This window comes from Delphinus delphis, chromosome 11, assembly GCF_949987515.2.
Source record: "Delphinus delphis chromosome 11, mDelDel1.2, whole genome shotgun sequence".
In the NCBI taxonomy this organism is placed as follows: domain Eukaryota; kingdom Metazoa; phylum Chordata; class Mammalia; order Artiodactyla; family Delphinidae; genus Delphinus; species Delphinus delphis.
In genome coordinates this window covers 92,539,125-92,557,201 of record NC_082693.1, presented here as the reverse complement: position 1 = coordinate 92,557,201, position 18,077 = coordinate 92,539,125, and the positions used below count along the sequence as shown (strand labels likewise).

General features: G+C 52.0%; 1 protein-coding gene across 1 annotated transcript; it reads right to left on the bottom strand.

Annotated features, from left to right (window-relative positions):
* Positions 1-229: 229 nt before the first annotated feature.
* KDELR3 (KDEL endoplasmic reticulum protein retention receptor 3) lies at positions 230-11,069 on the bottom strand. The gene is made up of 5 exons (XM_060025666.1): positions 10,786-11,069; positions 6,484-6,584; positions 2,812-2,970; positions 1,705-1,957; positions 230-841 (listed from the first exon to the last, which is right to left on the bottom strand). Exons 1-5 carry the CDS (start codon positions 10,874-10,876, stop codon positions 801-803), a joined length of 645 nt encoding a protein of 214 aa, XP_059881649.1. The 5' UTR covers positions 10,877-11,069; the 3' UTR covers positions 230-800.
* Between the last annotated feature and the right edge of the window lie 7,008 nt (positions 11,070-18,077).

Genomic DNA, 18,077 nt, shown 5'->3' with positions numbered 1-18,077 from the left:
GTTTGTAAATTGTCCTTTTGATACCATCTTGTTTCTTTTGTAGGTATAAATAAAACACTTGACAATAAGGTGTGAGATTTTTATTGCTTAAAAAATTCTGACTACAGGCCAGTGACAGTCTCAAGAGTTTTTATTTGCTTCAAGACCATGTTGATTGACTAACACCTTAGCACCTAAAAATGTGAAAGGGGGGGGGTGGGATTAATTGTTCTTAGTGCGAAAATTTGGGAGCAACAAGACAGTACCTAGTAGGTAAAGCCTGGGGTATTCGTTTCCTCATAACATTTCCCACCTGTCGTATCACCTCTGTATCTTGACTCCCTAAACTTGATGGTCTCCTACCTGGAAAGTGAAAATTAATCACAACAGTACACTCCTGATACTTAGGGCTGTCTGTGATCTTCATTTGGGGCTTTTGCCTTATACACAGCAGGGTATATTTCCGGATTGGGATTGGCTGTTCCTTAGCATGAGTCTCACACTAGGGCCTTAGAGAGCAACAGTTGACTTGATCCATTCATGGGTTAAACACCTAAGGTTTTTATGATGGTCCAGTTGACATTGTGAGGGTACCATACTTATGTAATTGGCCCAAGTTTTAATTACCTCTATAATTTAAGGGAGATACTGATGAGAAGGTCTTCTAGATAGAATGATCAGCGCTTTGCTGAATTCCACACTAAGCATTTTTCTGACTTCAGTTTTAACATTTGGTCTCAGTCATGTAAAAGTCACCAGGAGAACACTTCAAATAGCTTGCCTCGTGTCCATGTTAAGGTGTAGAACATCTCTGAGGACCTTCAAATTGGCATTGGAAGACTTAACTTCTTTCCTTTAAGGACTAGAAGAAAATGACAAATTAGTATCTATCGTGAAAGGACGCCTTTATAACTTTGTGCATAATCTTAGTATCTAATGCCTATTTCACAGTATGTATTCAGATGTTAAAGCCAAGGGGAAACATCTCTGCAGGTTTAACTACAGGTTCACTGACCCCATCTTGGACGCTGATGCCACCACTCCCTCTTGGCAGGCCATGAATCTAGCAGTTGTCCTCAGTTTCTTTATTTCACATCTCACACCCAGTGCACTGACAGTTCCTATCAGCTCCACTCTCGAGAAATGTCCGTGTCTCTTTCCACTGATGACCACCTCCTGGCCAATTCCAGCTGCTCCAGAACATCTCCCTGCTTTGGCTGCTTTTTACCCTCCACAGCAGCTGGTGGATTGGTTTTCACATGACCCCAGTTGCTGCCGTTTGTGGTTAGAATGCAATGTGAATGCCTTACCCTGACTTAACTGAGGCCCTAGGTGATTAATCTTGGTTGACCTGCCGTATCTAGGTTTACAGTTGACTGTACTAGCCTTTTTGTCCTTTATCATACCAAGCTGGTTCCTGCCTTGGGGCTTACACGTAAGCTGTTCTCTCTGGAATGTATTTGTCCTATATTTTCCTAACCCAAGTATTTTGTCAAATGTTATCTCATAGCTGTCTTCCCTGTACACTGCATAGTACCTAAAATATCCTACTGGTCTGTATTTTTTCATGTCACAGAGTTTCTGAAAACATTTGTCTTCCCATGTTAGAATGTAAGCACCATGAGGGGCACACAGACTTGCCTCTGTTCACTTCCATATCCCCTCGAACATTGAATGGATTGGTAGCTGAGACAGTGCCAGCAACACTGTTCTCGCAGCACCTACCTTTGGTCACATACAAGTAGAAGAAGTCACAGTAGAAGATGGTTTGTACTACCCCAGACACCACTGCAATTTGGTCATAGAAATTCTCAGTCTGGTACCGCCTGATCCAGTTAGCCAAGTAGAGGGCCCGGTATAGCCCAAGAAAGAACAGGTAATGAGTAGTAATGGTCTCAGCCTCTCCAGTCTTGCTGATCATGAAGAGCTGCGGCAGGATGGCCACTGATTCCAGGTAGATAGAGAAAGTCCAGAGGATCTGAGCCAAAGAGAGAAGTAGCCAGAGGAGGCTGGTCAAGAAGGGGCCATCTTTAGAATTTAGTTACTAAAATAATGTTTATTGGAGAGAATACAGTGAAGCAAAAGAGAATTTTTTTTAAGATGAACTAGTTCACCATTTATTCAGGTCTTATTTATTTGCCGCTCCGTGTGGCTTGCAGAACCTCAGTTCCCCAACCGGGGACTGAACCCGGGCCACGGCAGTGAAAGCCAGAATCCTAACCATTAGTCCACCAGGGAACTCCCAGAATCATGTTCTTGAAATTTTTAATTATTTTCATCAGTGTATCATTCCACCCCTTTCTTTGTACATAAAAAATATTTTTAAGAGATTCAAGCGTACTGCTTTTTTCACAAGCATGAACGTTGCTATAGAACATAATTTTTAATTGTTGCAGAATTCTGTCATACAAACTTGATTTAATTGAGGCTGTGGTTTCTCAAAATGGAATCGATGAACACCAGCATCAGAATCTCTTCAGATGCTTGTTGCCCCAAAGATTCTTGGGTCAGAGGCCAGACCGGAGCTGAAATCTGGGTCTGGACTGTGCTCTAATATCCACTAATCACCAGTTGGCCAGAGGGTCTTAGTCTTAAGTAGTGCTGTGATGCCTGCTTTGTTTATGAACACGACTATTTAGATGTGCCCATTTTCAAGAGGAGCACTGTCAATAGCTTATTGGCAATTTCTAAACTTATAACAACAATACAAGAGTAATGGCTATGGTTGTGGCAGAAAGGTAGCCCAGATGTTACCAAGGGTCCAGAGGTAAGGACTTTAGGGAGTGTGTTTACCTTTGGGAATTAGTACTCTGTCTGGGTCCCTTCCCTTACCTCCAGAGGAGTGAAACTGTAGTTTTCAAGGAAGGAGAGGCCAATGACTGGGACCAGAAGAAACTCCAGGCGGAATGTGTCATTCTCACTGTCAAATGTTTTCCGGAATTTCCCATAGATCATGTACACCGTGACATAGGCACAGAGGAGAAAAACCACCTAAAAAGGGAGAGAGACACATGGGAATCGCTAAAGTCATTTCCCAACCTATTTGCTGGGCTTCAAAGCCACCCTGAGTTGGGACCTACCAAACCCAAGGGCTAGTGTTCTGCCTTAAGGTGGAAAAGGTGAAGTGTGCTTGCACATTTCTCTTGGGCCAATGAACCTAGAATCTGAAGCTAATGACCTTTTTGTTAAGTAACTCCATGCTTCTAACTGGGACTGATAGTGCTACCATGAAGACAAAGGTGCCCAGGCGTCCTCTCACTGTGGAATGTTAGGTCAAAAAAACCAGAATTGGTCTTTGTCGGGGGACTTGGTGGCATTCCATGGCTATTTATTTATCTTAAATGTATTTATTTTTGGCTGCATTGGGTCTTTGTTGCTGCGTGCGGGCTTTCTCTAATTGTGGCGAGTGGGGGCTTACTCCTCGTTGCGGTGCGCGGGCCTCTAATTGCAGTGGCTTCTCTTGTTGCGGAGCACAGGCTCTAGGTGTGCGAGCTTCAGGAGTTGTGGCTCGAGGGCTCTAGAGCGCAGGCTCAGTAGTTGTGGTGCACGGGCTTAGTTGCTCCGCGGCATGTGGGATCTTCCCGGACCAGGGCTCGAACCCGTGTCCCCTGCACTGGCAGGCGGATTCTTAACCGCTGCGCCACCAGGGAAGCCCCCAGGGCTCTTCTAAAGCCTCAACTTCCTGGATCTGCATCAGTGACTTGAGAGCATTCTTCCACAAAGACTTGAATCAGTTGACCATCAATCCTTCAGAAAAGTGCTCTTTTTCTAACTACAGTAGCTGTCCTCCAGCATATAATGGTTTTATGATCTGGCCTCTAACGTAGTCCAGAGGCTCTCAAACTTGAATGTGCATCAAAATCATGTAGATGGCTGCCCCTTCCCCTGCCCCCAGAGTTTCTGATTTAGTAGGTTTGAGCGAGCCTGAGAATTTTGCGTTTCTAGCAAGTTCGTATGTGATACTGCTCTGCTGGTCCAGGACACTAGCCTAGAAAACTAATGTTTGCACTTCAAAACTCAGGTTATTTCCTCAAAGTCTTTTCTCACCAGAACGAGGCACACATGCTCTGTGTCACCATACCCCCATATAAAAATACTCATTGCTGCTTGTGAGCACATGTTCTGTAAATGTCTGGGTACCAGTCTGTCTCCCCTAGGAGAGGAGATTCCATAAGCGGGTCCATGCCCTGTCCACCTCTGAATCTAACTCAGGGCCCAGCACAAAACAAATGCTGGAATGAGTGAATGAATCAATGAAATGGAGATCACTTCTTCATTTCACAAATTCGGAAACTGGCCTCTTTGAGGATCCGAGACCTCATTCAGCCATGGCAAGGGCTGGGTTTACAATCCCTGCCAGGACTGCCCAAGTCAGACCCTTGGGCAGAGAAATAAACTAACCAGGTGGTGTTTGCTACTTCTGTGTTGGATTTAAGGAGACAGCGATTTCAGGACCTCAGACTGTAGTTCACACTGAGTTCAACAGTGCACAAGTAACAGCATCCTCCATTCCACCAATCCCAGGAACAATATGCCCAGAATCCCAAAGGGACATCCCTGATACAGAGAAAGAGAACTCACTTTCAGTTAAATATCTTCTGGGTGCTAGGTACATTACACAGATTATCTCATGTCATCTTCACAATAGCCCTGCAAGATAGGTAGGATTCCTCCCATGTAGCCTTTTTTCCTTAAAAACAGGACTCCTATTAGACAATGTGCCCAACTAAAAACTAATTTCCCAGCCTCCTTTGCACATAAGGATGGTCAGTGACATGTAGATGGAAGTCACTGGAAAGCTCTTTAAAAAGGGCTTACCCGGCTGACAGGCACCCTATTGCTCTTTCTCCCCTTCCTCCTCCTTCCCGTCCTGAATGTGATGTGATAGTAGGAGCTCTAGCACCTATTTTGTGACTCTGAGGCAAACCTGAGGATAGATATCACATTCAGGACTAGCTATATCATTTGCAGGGCTTCTTGTTAAAAAATAAGTATTTCAAAATGGCAACAGCAAAGCATTAAACCAAGCATGGGGCCCTTCTGAGCAACTGCACAGGTAACAAGCTCAAGCGCTGGTTACACTAAAGCTGGCAGAGCAGAAAGTTAAAAGGAGATGCCATCCCGGCCCTAGACTACGCACTTCCAGATTTTGTGTTATGAATGAGATAAAAATAAATCCTTACCTTATTAAAATAACTCAAGTCTCTGTTACCAGCATCCAAACCGTTACATCCCACTTTACTGACTCTGAAACCTGGGCTCCGTCCACTAAACTGTGTTGGATGGTTGGTTAAAATCTCAGAAAATGTCTCATCCCAGCCAAACCTCACAGCTATGGCCCAGGGCTGAGAGATGCTGTTTCTCCGTCTACAAAACAGGACCAAGCTTCAAAGCAACAGCTTCCCATGGCAAAACCAAATCCAAACTGTTCACCTGGATCATCTGCCCTCACCCAGCCCTCTATCGGCACCCCTACCACCAGCAGGTAGCCCTCGCCTGCTGAGCTCCCAGCGTGCCTGCCTTCTGTCTGTCCTTTGAATACACCAAGCTTGTTCCTGTCTTGGGGGTCTTTGCATCAGCTATTCCATCTGCTTAGAATGCTCCTCCTCTGAGCTTAATCCTTGTGTCACTCAGATCTCAGCTTACACGTCACCTCTTTGGAGAGGCCCTTCCTGATGACACTCCCTAAATAGCTCCCTAGTCGTTCTCTATCACGTAACCCTGTTTTTAAAACTTCTTTCGTTATAATTGAAGGAAACATCATCCTATTTTACTTATTTGCATAGCCTTATCCCTAACCAGTTTTTCTTACTTGTTTTATTATCTGTCTCCCCGGTTAGAATGTAGGTTCTGTGAGTATAGGTGCCGCATATATCTCCTTCAGGTACCTAGCTCACAGTAGGTGCTCAATAAATAATTGTCAGATAAATGGACGAATAAGTTCTCTGAAAGCTCAGGGTACCATGTTTGATTTTTTGCGGTACGCGGGCCTCTCACTGTTGTGGCTTCTCCCGTTGCGGAGCACAGGCTCCGGACACACAGGCTCAGCGGCCATGGCTCACGGGCCCAGCCACTCCGCGGCATGTGGGATCTTCCCGGCCCGGGGCACGAACCCGTGTCCCCTGCATCGGCAGGCAGACTCTCAACCACTGCACCACCAGGGAAGCCCCGATTTTTTGCTTATTTTTTAACCATTATAATAGCTAACCTTGATGGAGTTTTTAATATATGACAGCTATTGTGTATTTACATTTATTACCTCGTTTAACTTTCACAACAAAATCCTCTGAGGTAAGTACACCTATTCTTCATTTTGTAGAGGAGGAAACCAAGGTGCACAGAGGCCAGAAAACTTGCCCAAGCCCAGGTCCCACAGCTGCTAACAGCAAAGCCAGGATTCAAATGCAGGTCTGCCTGGCTCCACAGCCTGAGTCCCCAAGTATACTGTCTCACCGTCTGGGGGTTGCTTGGCAGCCCCCCACCATGGCTGCCCATCCCCCTTACCTTCATTACTGTGTTGTAGATGGAGATAAAGTTGGTGAACAGGTCCAGGTACCTGGTGGTGAAGACGAGAGCGAAAAGGATCTGGCTCTTCCCGGAGATACCTGTAGCCGGATGGGGACAGGAGACAATAAGAACACAGACGGCCAGGCTCACACACACTCGAGAAGCCCAGAGCCTGAGCTGGAAAGGCCTCCAGAGTGTCCACTTCATAATGACACCCTGTCCAGGACACTGTCACCCTCAGAGGGCCAGGAAACACCCCTTCCCATTGGGTCACTTGAGTCTTTTACTCTCATTAGGCTGTAATCTGTCACCCAGTCTCCAAATCAAGACATGAACACCAAGTTCCCAGGGCCCCTGTGCGTGCCTGCCTTGGTTCCTGCTCTGGGGAGGGTGTGGGGATGGGGGGAGTCAGGCTTGCAGGGGGTAAGTGTCAAGGCTCCTCTTTGCTCTACCCCCAGGGTTCCACTGACAATTCCCAGGGCTCCATCTTTTGGAGAACAACTCACCGACTCTACAAGGTGCTGATTCACCAGGGAGACCACAGCAGGTGGAGGAAGGCACAGGGCCAAGGGAACATTCTATTTTATTTTTCCAAATTTTAAAGATTAAAAAAGCTTTTTTTCTAGTTATAAAAGTTATGACTATTTTTACTCATTGTAAAACAAAAACCAGATAATACATAGAGATGTAATTTAAAAAGCAACAATCACCTGAATCCCAAAGTCTGAGTGTGCGATCTTCCAGATCTTTGTTGGTGCACAGATACACACAACACATATGTGCACACATATGACACATTTGGACGCATCAAGTTGACAAAACTGGGTTTGTACTTTCCATGCTATTTCCTCATCTGCTTTGGTCTCTTTAAACTTTTTATTTTGAAACAATTTTAGATTTACAGAAGAGTTGTAAAGACAGTACAGAGAGTCCTACCCTTCACCCAGCTTCCCCTAATGGTAACACCGTGCACAATCACGGAACATTTGCCAAAACTAAGAAACTGACATTGGTATAGCACTATTGACTGAACTCCAGACTTTTCACGTTTTCCCACTGATGCCCTGTTTCTGTTCCAGGATCTAATCCAGGAATCAAGGCTACAATTAGCCATCATGCTCCTTAGTCAACTTTTGCCCACTTTTGATACATCGTGGAGGCGGTTCCTGGGTAAAAGCAAGCAGCTGCCCTGCCTCCCATTTCTCTTGCCCCATTAAGCCCACAGCAGTCTGGATACTTCACCAAACCACTCCCATGGTCCCCGATGCCCACGTTACTGCATCCAAACGTCAACTCTATCTCACCCACCCAACTCCTCAAGAGCACTCCGTCTATCCCAACCACACCTTTCTCCAGGTTTCTGTGGCTGTCCATGCTGCCAGCTTCTCACCGCCTCTGGCCACTCCTGTCCTCCTCAACACCTAATCCTCAGAGGGCTACCTCTCTTCTCCCTCTGTCCCTTTGCCATCCCATCCGACACACAAGGGACCCTCTGGCTCCAGACTCTCCTTGGATCTCTGACCTATATATTCCTGCCTGACTAAATCCACCATCTCCCCTTGAACCCCCTCCTTCTCCTGTCTTCTGTCCTTCTTCTGCCACCATCATCCCCTTTGTGCTCAAGGTAGAAAACCAAGAGCCATCCTTGAGCCTCTCTCACCTTTGTCCCCTCACCCCTGGATTTTATTCTAACTATGATGGATCTACTGGGGAATTTGACACCAAGAAGTGACATTACCGGATTCAGGGTTTGATTCCTTTGTACGCCTGATCTGTGCCTTTTCTAATTATTCCTCTGGTGAGGGACATTTTGGGGAGAGGGGACAATCCTAACGACTGAGGATGAACACCACTGAAGCCCCTAATATCCTGGAGAGGGCTGGGTCCACCTGCCAGCTTTCCTACCAGCATGGCAACCCTGAGCCTCAACTGTAAAATGGGGCAGGACTGACGTGAGGACTAGATAGGATTCAGTGAGGACCCGAGTGCCTCCCTGGGGGTCTGGCAGTGGGGCTGGCTGTGGGTGAAGGAGCCCCCTGGGGGAGGGGGTCGGAGTCCAGGAGGCAATACTGATCAGCTCGGAGCTATGCCTTTCGTGATGCCATATCCCTGAGCCCTCACTGAGGTCTGGCCAGCGGGGTCCTCAGCCCCATTCAGGAGGGTCCAGGCGGCTCTAGCGGGGGATGCTTGGCTACCCCCTCACTCGGCCTTTCCCCACTCCTCCCCTCTTTCCATCCCCAGCCTGCCAGGCCCCTGGGCTTCACTCACATTTTCTTAGCTCTTTGGGAGCCCTGGAGGTCTTGAGCACAATGTTTTTTTCACACTGTTTTGAAAGCAGTGAATAATTTCCACCAAAGCAAGCTGCACATGGAGACCCCAGGACACAGAGGAGAACAGGAGCCAGTACCTGGCCAGAGTCCCTCAGGGGACCCACTGGCCAGGTACAGACCTCCTGCCATTTGACAGATGGGAAAACTGAGGCCCAAGGTTACACAGTGAGTCCGTGGCAGAGCAAGAATGAAGCTCCAGTCTCCTGCCTTCGGGGCTGGGTCACAGGGGTGTCACACCAGGCCCTGCTCCTCGGGGCTGACGGGCTGGCATCCAGGAACCTCACCCCCTCCGTTCTCAACCAGGCCTGTGCTGATTCCTCTCCGCACACACACAGGCCCCACTGCTCACCCGCCCTTTCCTTTTCCAATAGCACTTCGCTTCCCTGACAAACCGTATCATTTACTCGGTTGCTACCACTGTAGCTGGTTGGCAGTCTCCCACTGATAGATTCAGCTCCACCAGGCCAGGATCTCTGCCTGTTGCCCGGTTATATCCCAGGTGCCCGGTACAATGCCTGGCAGAGTGGGATGGGGAACAGAGCCCCCTCCTGGTCACGGCTGCCCACCCCATCCAGGGCCCTCCAGTGGCAGGGACAGGTTCAACCTAGATTCTTCCTCTCACTGGAGCCCCTCTCAGGGCTCCTGGCCCACTTCCCCTGAGTGGGAACCTGAGGGCCCGTGAGTGCCCATTTCCCTGGAGACCCCAAACCCGAATGGCCTCCAGGTCTGGAATCACTCCCTCTGCAATGACCCTCACACCGGCACCCACCTCTCCCCCCCACCAAGCCCCCTGGGCCAGCAGCCTCCACGACGCTCTCTGCTTCCTCTCTCAGCCTCCCCACACAGCTTCCAGGGTCCCCTCCGAGCCCCTCCCCTGCTCCCCAACTTTCCTTGGCTCCCAGTCCCAACTCCCTACTTGACAGACAAGGCCCTTTCACATATGACCACCCACCCCCCTGGACTCATCTCCCTCCCAGACCACCCCGAAATTGGGCTGCTCACCATCCCTGGGACATGCCCTGCCCTCTGTGACACAACACACCCTTCCTGGGTGACACCCTGCCTGTCTTCCAGGACCCAGCACAGAGCTGCTCCCTCCATGAAGCCTCAGGGGTCCACTCTGCCTCCTTGGCACCCACAAGGAGCCTGGGCACGTCTCTGTATCCCCTCACCCCAGTGCCAAGCACAGGGCAGGCGCCTCCAGGACACCAGTGGACAGAGACGGCTGCAGGCAGCTCAGCAGCCTCTTAATACACGGGGTCTGTTTGGCCACCACCAGTCCAGCCCTGAAACTTCTCCAAACCCCTAGCAGGGCGGTCAGACTGCTGGGCAAAAGGGGGACCCCCTCCCGCCCTCCCTGGGCTTCTGCTCATGGGCGGCTCCATGCCCACCTGGGCCTGGCTGGTGCCCCTCCTGCCACATCATAGCCGCCTGAGGCACAGGCTGGGGAGGAAAGAGGGCCCAACTTGGGGGGAGGGGGGAAGTCCGGGAGGGGGAGGGGAGAGTGGTGGGGGCAGGAAAAGAGAAGACCTTGAGGGTCTGGAGCCGCTTCCTGTGTGTGCACCTCCTTCTCCCCCGCGCCCCGGTCCCCACCCTGGGTGGGGGCAGAAAGAACAATGGGCCCCAAGGGATGCTGCTCCTGGGCAGCAAAGAGAGTGTCACCTCCTCCTTATTCCCCCTCCTCTTCCAACTAGCAGCGGCAATGCCAAGCAGGGGAGAGAGGGGGTCGGTCAATGGAGGCGCAAGCCCGTCTTCCCTCCGTAACTTCCGCGGGTCCCTTTTCTGTGATATGGTACAATTTTAAGTTTTCTTTGGAAGCTGAGCTACGCAAAAACAGTTTCAAGCACCCCCAAGCCGAAGTGCCCACCCTCAACAGACATTCAGGAGGCTCCCCGTAAGCCCTGCAGCAGGGGCGTGCGGCTGGCCCTCCGCCCCCGGGGCCCCACCTCCCGCCCGGAGCGCCCCTCACCCGTGCAGCACTTGGAGCGCCAGATCTTCCCCAGTAGCAAGATCATGGCCAGGAGGTGGCTCAGGTCGCCCAGGATACGAAACACGTTCATGGTCCGGCCCGCTCTCAGCCAACTCCTGGGAAACTTTCTGGCGGGCGAGGCGGCTGCCACGTCCCCGGCCCCGGCCTCTGGGTCCCGCGCCCCTGCCCGCGCCCCCGAGCTCCGCGCTCCCGTCCGGGCGCAGCCGCTCCGCCAGCGCGCTCTTGGCGAGGCGGTGACGTGGCCGAGCCTGCCGCCGTGCCAGGGAGGCAGGAAGCGCCGCCGCCCGAGATCCCGAGATCCCGCCTCCCGGCCCAGCCCAGCGCCGCGGCTCCCGGGGCGGGGCGGCTCCGCGGGGTGGGGGGCTTCCGGCCTGGGCCAGCCTCCCGCGGCCTGGGCCCGCCACCCGCCGCCGGGGCCGCTGTGCGTCTGCGAGGTGCCTGCCACGTCCCGCCCGCCCCACCCCCCATACCCGGAGAAGGGTCCGCCGGGAGTCCGGGACTCTGCCTCCTCTGCTCGGAACCCGGGGTCCTACCGCACGTGACCGTGGGCAAGCCACTGAGTCCCTCTCTCTGCCGCGGTTCCCTCATCTGTACACAGGGCTAAGAAGACCCGTGCTGGGGTGAAGTGGTGTCCCGCGTGCCACTGCTTGGCATGAGCTCAGCAGGTTGGAAGCCCCCCATAAACGGTGACCCACTGCTACTGTCATCATCAGCCTGGGGTTGGAACTCCTCCGGTGGGAAGAAGAGCTGGAGCTGGGTTCCCCACCCTCTCACCTGTTAATTTGAAGAGCCGCCTTGTCCTGACCTGACCTGTTGGACAATGGTAACCAAAGACTCTCTGGCTGGAAGTCAGGCTGACCTTGGTTCCAGCCTGGGTGCTGAGAGACTTCCTCTCTCTTGGCCTCAGTTTTTTCATCTGTAAAACGGGATCACTGTGAGCATGGAAGAGGTCAGGTCTCTCAGGGAGAACCAGGGTCCTCCCTAGTGTCTCCCTCTTCTTGGTGTGACAAAATGTTAAACAGGAGCACAGGCCAGAAGAGACTCCAGAGGGCTGGGGAATGTTGGCCAGCAAGTTGGGAGGGGTGAAGGGTGAAGGACCAACTGTGGGCAGGAGGCCTGTCAGGGCTGCCTGACCTGAGCAGGTCAGACACCCTCTCTGGGCCTTGGTCTCTGCATCTGTAGTAGTGGATCGCATGTGTTAAGGGCCCTTATCACCGCCGCCCTTTTGACCCCTGTAGCCCCTTCTCCCACTCAGGACCTTCATCTCTCCCTAAATTACTGGCTTCCTTTCTGTGGCCCCCCTCCCCATCACAGACAGCCAGAGAGGCTTTGCCATGATGAAGTCTGTCACTCCTCTACTTGTGGCCCTTCCATGGCCCCCTCAACATGACTCCCAGGGCAAGGCAGTCTTTTGAGACTCAAAATGTGGTCCAAGGACCAGCAGCGTCTGTATTGCCTGCTGGGAATGCGGAATCTCGGGCCCCACCCCAGACCAACTGAATCAGAATCTGCAGTTAAACAAGATCCCTGAGTGATTTGTGTGCACATGAAAGTGTGAGAAGCACTGATCTAAGCAAAACTAAGAGGGAGGTACTGTTATTATCCCCATTCTACCCTGGGGAAACTGAGGCACAGAGAGCTTAAGTAATTTGCTTAAGGTCACACAGAAACTAAATAGTGGAGCCTGGATTCCACCACACAGTCTGACTTCAGGGTTCATGCAATTAAATCATGACATTACACTGTGGGTTGTCATGGGAGGTGATGAGCTCCCTGTCATATGAGGCAGGTGAGCAGGGGGGTGGGTGCCATTTGTCACAGATGCTGCAGCGGGGACTCCTGCCCTGGCCGGGATAGCCATCAAGTATTGGGCATCTACCGGGTGCCAAGCGTGAGTCAGGCACATTAGACAGGTTCTCGCCATTCAGCCTCAACAGTCACCCTCAGAAGCAGGCTTTAAATCTCACTTTGCAGGAGAAGCCTATCGAGGCCCAGGGAAGTGAGATGCGTGGTCACAGTTCTTCTGGGAGGAAGAGCCAGGCACTCATCCCAGGGCTGTGACAGGTTCTGAATGGGCCGCTATGTTCCCTGCTCACCCCCCACCCCAGCCCTGCCCAGATACCTCCCCTCCAGTCAGTGCCCAGAGAAGGCGGTGGCTATTTAAATCCCTCAGGTGTGGCTACAGTTCTCTCTGCCCAACCAGCTGGCATCTCTTTCTCAGCGCCCACCTCCTCCCCAAGCCAGGGAAAAGCACGTGCATTTGCCATTTGGTAAAACATCTGTCCTCTTGAGAAGCAGCCCTAACTGCCAGCAGGGGATGGAACAAGGCTAGAATCCTCTTCCCTCTATTTCTCCAGGGGGACCACAGGGGAACTGGCCCAGGCCAGGGGAGGTCTGAGGAGTGACCCCACGGTGGTGGAGGGGGAAGAACTCAAGATCTTGTCCTGGGCCTGCCACGGTGGCCTTGAGCCTGCCTTGTCTCCTCCTTGGGCCTCAGCTTTCCCATCTGTTGATGGGGATAATGAAGAGAGAAGTATTGCTGACTTGTTATTCAGTCCTCCTTACATCTAGTCTTCGCAGTCTCCCTATGAAACCGATACTCCCTATGTCTCAGGACAGAAAACTCATCACCCCAATTTTGCAGATAAGGAATCTGAGGCTCAAACTTGTCTCTTGCTCCCACAGGTCACATAGACCTCCTCTCCCCAAGGTTCTACCACTCTGTCCTTAGTAATGAGCCCCGCCTTTTTCACACCTACTCCATCTTCAAGGTGGAGCGTTTTTCAAAGCTCCCAACGAAGAGCGGGGGAAAATCCCCACTCATTTCATTCCCCTGGCTCTAGAGCAGGCCGGCACGCTGGCCACCTGCACTGTCGGACCTATCTTTCCCGGACGCTGGGTGGTTCCCGGCAAGTCCCTCACTACTCAGCCTCACTTTCCTGACACTCGAAATTTGTCTGCTGTGGGAATGCAATTGAGGGGAGGCCAAGGGGGAAGTTTCCTTCCGTTCAAAGGGCAAGGATTCTTTTTCCCTCATTAAGAAAGCAAACTGTATGTTCAAAGTCAGATTTATGGGAGAGTGAACGGGACAGTTGCTCAATTATAGGAAGAAAAGATGTATGTGTAGTCTTTTTTTCCTACCTGGTCCTAGCCCTTTGTTATATTTCACCGCTCTTTTGAATATCCTGCTAACTGCCTCAAGTTCTGTGGGGAAGGAAAGTGTGGATATAAAGGGAAAATCACGATCCTGAGGACACCCCACCACTTAATCAGCTGCTTCTGGCCGGGCAGGGCCCTGGAAGGAGGTGGGAGCTATTGGCCCGGGCTCCCGGGACTCCCTTCGGGTTCCTGGGGGCCGCTATGGCTTTCTCTGGTCTCGGCAGCAAGTGGACGCTCCCCCCGTGGGAGGAATGAACTCTTCCCAGGAAGCCCCGAGCCCGAGGTCCAGCGCCCGCCCCACCCCGCCCCCGCAAGAGGCGTGGACGAGTCTATTCCCTAATAGAATGGGGGTGGGCTGAGGGCAACCTTCCTGTGGTTCCGCCTCAGGTGTTCTGGAAGCTTCCCCCTCCCCACTCCTGCTCAATACGTTTTGGGTGACACACGGCAGGGCCTAGTATGCGCCCCATTTTTACCCGGCGGGGAACCAAGGTTCCAAAACCTCTCTTCCACTTTCAGTCCCAAGCACATTTATTGAAGAGCAGCTGTGTGCCAGGCGCCTTGCAGGTTGATTGTAGGTGCAGACTTAAGGAGCCCTTGGGGCACCGTGGGAGGCGGGTGCCTGTGCATGCATTGGATATGGCGCAGAGGAGAGAGTAATTACCCTGGGCTAGGGGGAGTCATGAGGGAGAACTGCAGTTAGGAAGGCTTCAGAGGATGCCAGAGCCGGGCATTGAAGGATGAGTAGGAGCCTGTCTCAAGGACAGAGCCTGGGGGAAGAGAACAGAGTCCCAAGTAGAAGGAACTACATGCGCAAAGGCGCAGAGATATGTATGATACCACTCCCTGGTCGGAGTCTCCCAGTGCTGCGCAGCCAAAACAAGAAAGGAAAAAAAAAAAAAAAAAAATAGGAGAGGGGAGAAGGATGAACGTCCAGGTTAGAGAGACCTTTGTTCGAGGCTCAAGCTCCACCACGTACGAGCTGTCCGAATTCGCGCAATTTATTTAACCTCTCCAAGTCATAGTGTTCTCATCGGTAACTTGAGGGTAAACCAAGTACTGACTTCAGAGGGTAGCTATCAGGGTCAAAGTTAGGTTTCTAAAGCGCTTTGCAAGGAGTGAACCACGCAACAAATGCCAGTCCCTTGCTCCCCTTTACAGGACACTGAGGCCCAACGAGGCAAAGCAGAGCCGGGCAAAAACACGGAAATTCCGTGTCCTCAGAAGACAATCACTCCCTCGCCGGTTTATTCCAGGAGACGCGCAAAAGAGACAATTTTTTGTAACCTCTCTGTCCGAGGAAGCCTTCTTGGGCGCTGGAAGTGTTCTGTATCTAGATCCGAGTGGTGATTACATGAGTTTTATACCTACGTAAAAACTCACTGAGCTGTACTCTTAAGGTGTATTACTGTTTGTTAGTTACACCGCAATTAAGAAAAAGAAAAAGAAACCAACCCTGTCCGCGATGCCCTGGCGACACGTCGCCACTGGCGACAGCTGTCTTTCAGAGACTCCAAAGGCCAATCTCCCAGCGTCCGGCGCGGGCTCAGCGCCCTGCGCGGAGAATCGCGCACCTCGCGCTAGGGCCGGGGCGAGGTTCCCAAGGCAACCGCGAGCCGCTAGCCGAGTCTCCGGAATGACGAGGCGCCACCGAAGACCCGGAGCCCGGATTGCTGAACCGGAGCCACGGAGCGAGGCTGGAGCGAGAGGGCGGCTGGCCAAGTGCGGAGGGGAGCGACTCCGCGCCCTTTGTCCTTGCGCTGGCATCCCGAGGGCATCTGGGAAACTCCACTCCCAGCCCTGACTGTGGCCATAAACTGCTGTTTGAATACACCCCTAGGGATTCACTCTCGGCTTTCCAGGTGGGGAGATGGAGGGCTTGGCTACTCCCCAATACCATAGGGCAAATCAGGGGCAAAGCCGAGCTCTGCACCCTGGTGGCCTGCTTTCCAGCTTGTGTCTCCTAGTCAAGTGGGAGGCACATAGGGCTGTGTGCTGGCATCTCCTTGGGGTCTGGTTCCAGCTCTGCTAGTGCTCTGTGGTCTTCAAGTCCCCTCTCCTGTCTGGGTCTCAGGGATGGGGACAATACCACCAATATCTCAGAGTAGTTGTTACCGAGTCTGTGAAACAACGAGTGTAAAAGTGGCTTATAAACTGTAAAGGGCTTTGCCCCTGTCAGGGACCACCACCATCGCTAACCTAATGCCTTCTGGTCCTCATCATAACCCCAGCCCCAAATGCATCCTTGGTGACAACCAGCTGCACAGGGAACCTGGGGCTCCGAACTCTCCATGCCGGGAGGTTTCCAGTCAGTAGGTGAGAGTTCCCTGCCCCCATTTTCTGCTTCCTAAGGAATGGGCTCAGGGCAGATCTCCCACAGGCACCAGGGATCCTTTGGTCCCCAGACCACCCAGTTAGAGGTGTTCACAGAGACCACCCTCCACCCATCCTCCTAATTTTCCACCCTCTGGCTGGATCATAGAAGGTCCCAGAACACATTCCCTGGACAGAGCCCAGGACACACTACTCAGTGCCCTTTGAATGCCACATGCTGGGCATGTGTGGACAGTTGTGTATTCATGTGCTGTGAGGCTATATATACACTGGTGTCTGTGTGTGTGTGTGTACACATGTGCCCGGCATGCATATGTTGGGGGGGCGTGTGTACTTGGGATGTGTATCTGAGTGTGTGTATGTAAATGTGTGTATTTACGGCTGTGTGGTATGTGCTTGCAGGTGTATGTTGTGTATTTGTGGCATATGTGTTTGCCCATGCATCTATTTGTGTCTTTGATGCTGTATATGCATATTTAGGTGGACATTTGTGAGTTTGTACTTGTGGTGTGCACAAGTGGGTGTGTAAAACTGTGAGGTCTGTGATTGTGCATGAGTGGGAGTGTGCTGGGGGTCCTGGGTGCAGGAACTCTTTTCTCTCCCATCTCCCCTCATCTGGCTGACCTTCCCCTAGCTAAGGACTGTGGCCTCGGCCACAGACATGCTTCAGCTCACTCTTACCCCCTCTGCAGACCTGTGGCTGCCCAGGTCTTTAGCTTGCCTGGGTCTTTGGCCAGTGTGGGCACCAGGGGCAAGGGTGGGTGGGTGAACCTGAGGCCAGGGCTCGTGTGCCACCCCCTCTCCGCCTGGCCTCTTCCCCTCCCCACAGCAGGAGCAGCAGCGGGAAAGGTTGGCGGAGGGGGGCTATTTTGGGAGCGTCTCCTTAGCAACAGCTGCCACGGCCGTCTGTGGCGGTTTTTCTATAGGTGCTAAAATATTCCACCCTGGTGACTACTGAGTGCTGGGGGGTGGGCGAGGGTGGGAGCGGAGGGCGGGAGAGACCCCTAGAGTCCTCTGTGCCCAGAGCCCAGCTTGCTAGGATGGGTCCTCTGGACCCCCAGCTCCCCTTTCCCCACCTCCGGTCCTCACCCCTCAGGGCTGCTGGGACTTTAGAGCTCTGAGGCAGGCCAGCTGTGTCCTGGTGTGATTTCTAATCTAAGCAGCTGAGCTGTCTCAGTTTGCCCCATCTGTAGAATGGGCTTGTCTGACTTTAAGAAGCTCTCTGGGCCAGTAACCTCTGGACCCTGTGGCTCTGGCATTTTGTTTTGTTTTTTAATTTTAATTTTTTTAACATCTTTATTGGAGTATGATTGCTTTACAATGGTGTGTTAGTTTCTGCCGTATAACAAAGTGAATCAGCTATATGTACACATATAACCCCGTATCCCCTCCCTCTTGCATCTCCCTCTCACCCTCCCTATCCCACCCCCCTAGGTGGTCACAAAGCACCGAGCTGATCTCCCTGTGCTATGTGGCTGCTTCCCACTAGCTGTTTTACATTTGGTAGTGTATATATGTCCATGTCACTCTCTCACTTCATCCCAGCTTACCCTTCCCCCTCTCTGTGTCCACAAGTCCATTCTCTACTTTATTCCCGTCTTGCCCCTAGGTTCTTCAGAACCTTTTTTTTTTTAGATTCCATATATATGTGTTACATATGGTATTTGTTTTTCTCTTTCGGCTCTGGCATTTTGAGGTGGACTTTTCCCTCCCCTCCCCAGCTGTCCCACCTGCCTGGCCCAAGTCCCCTTCCCCTCCAGCCCTCCCAGCCCTCTGCACAA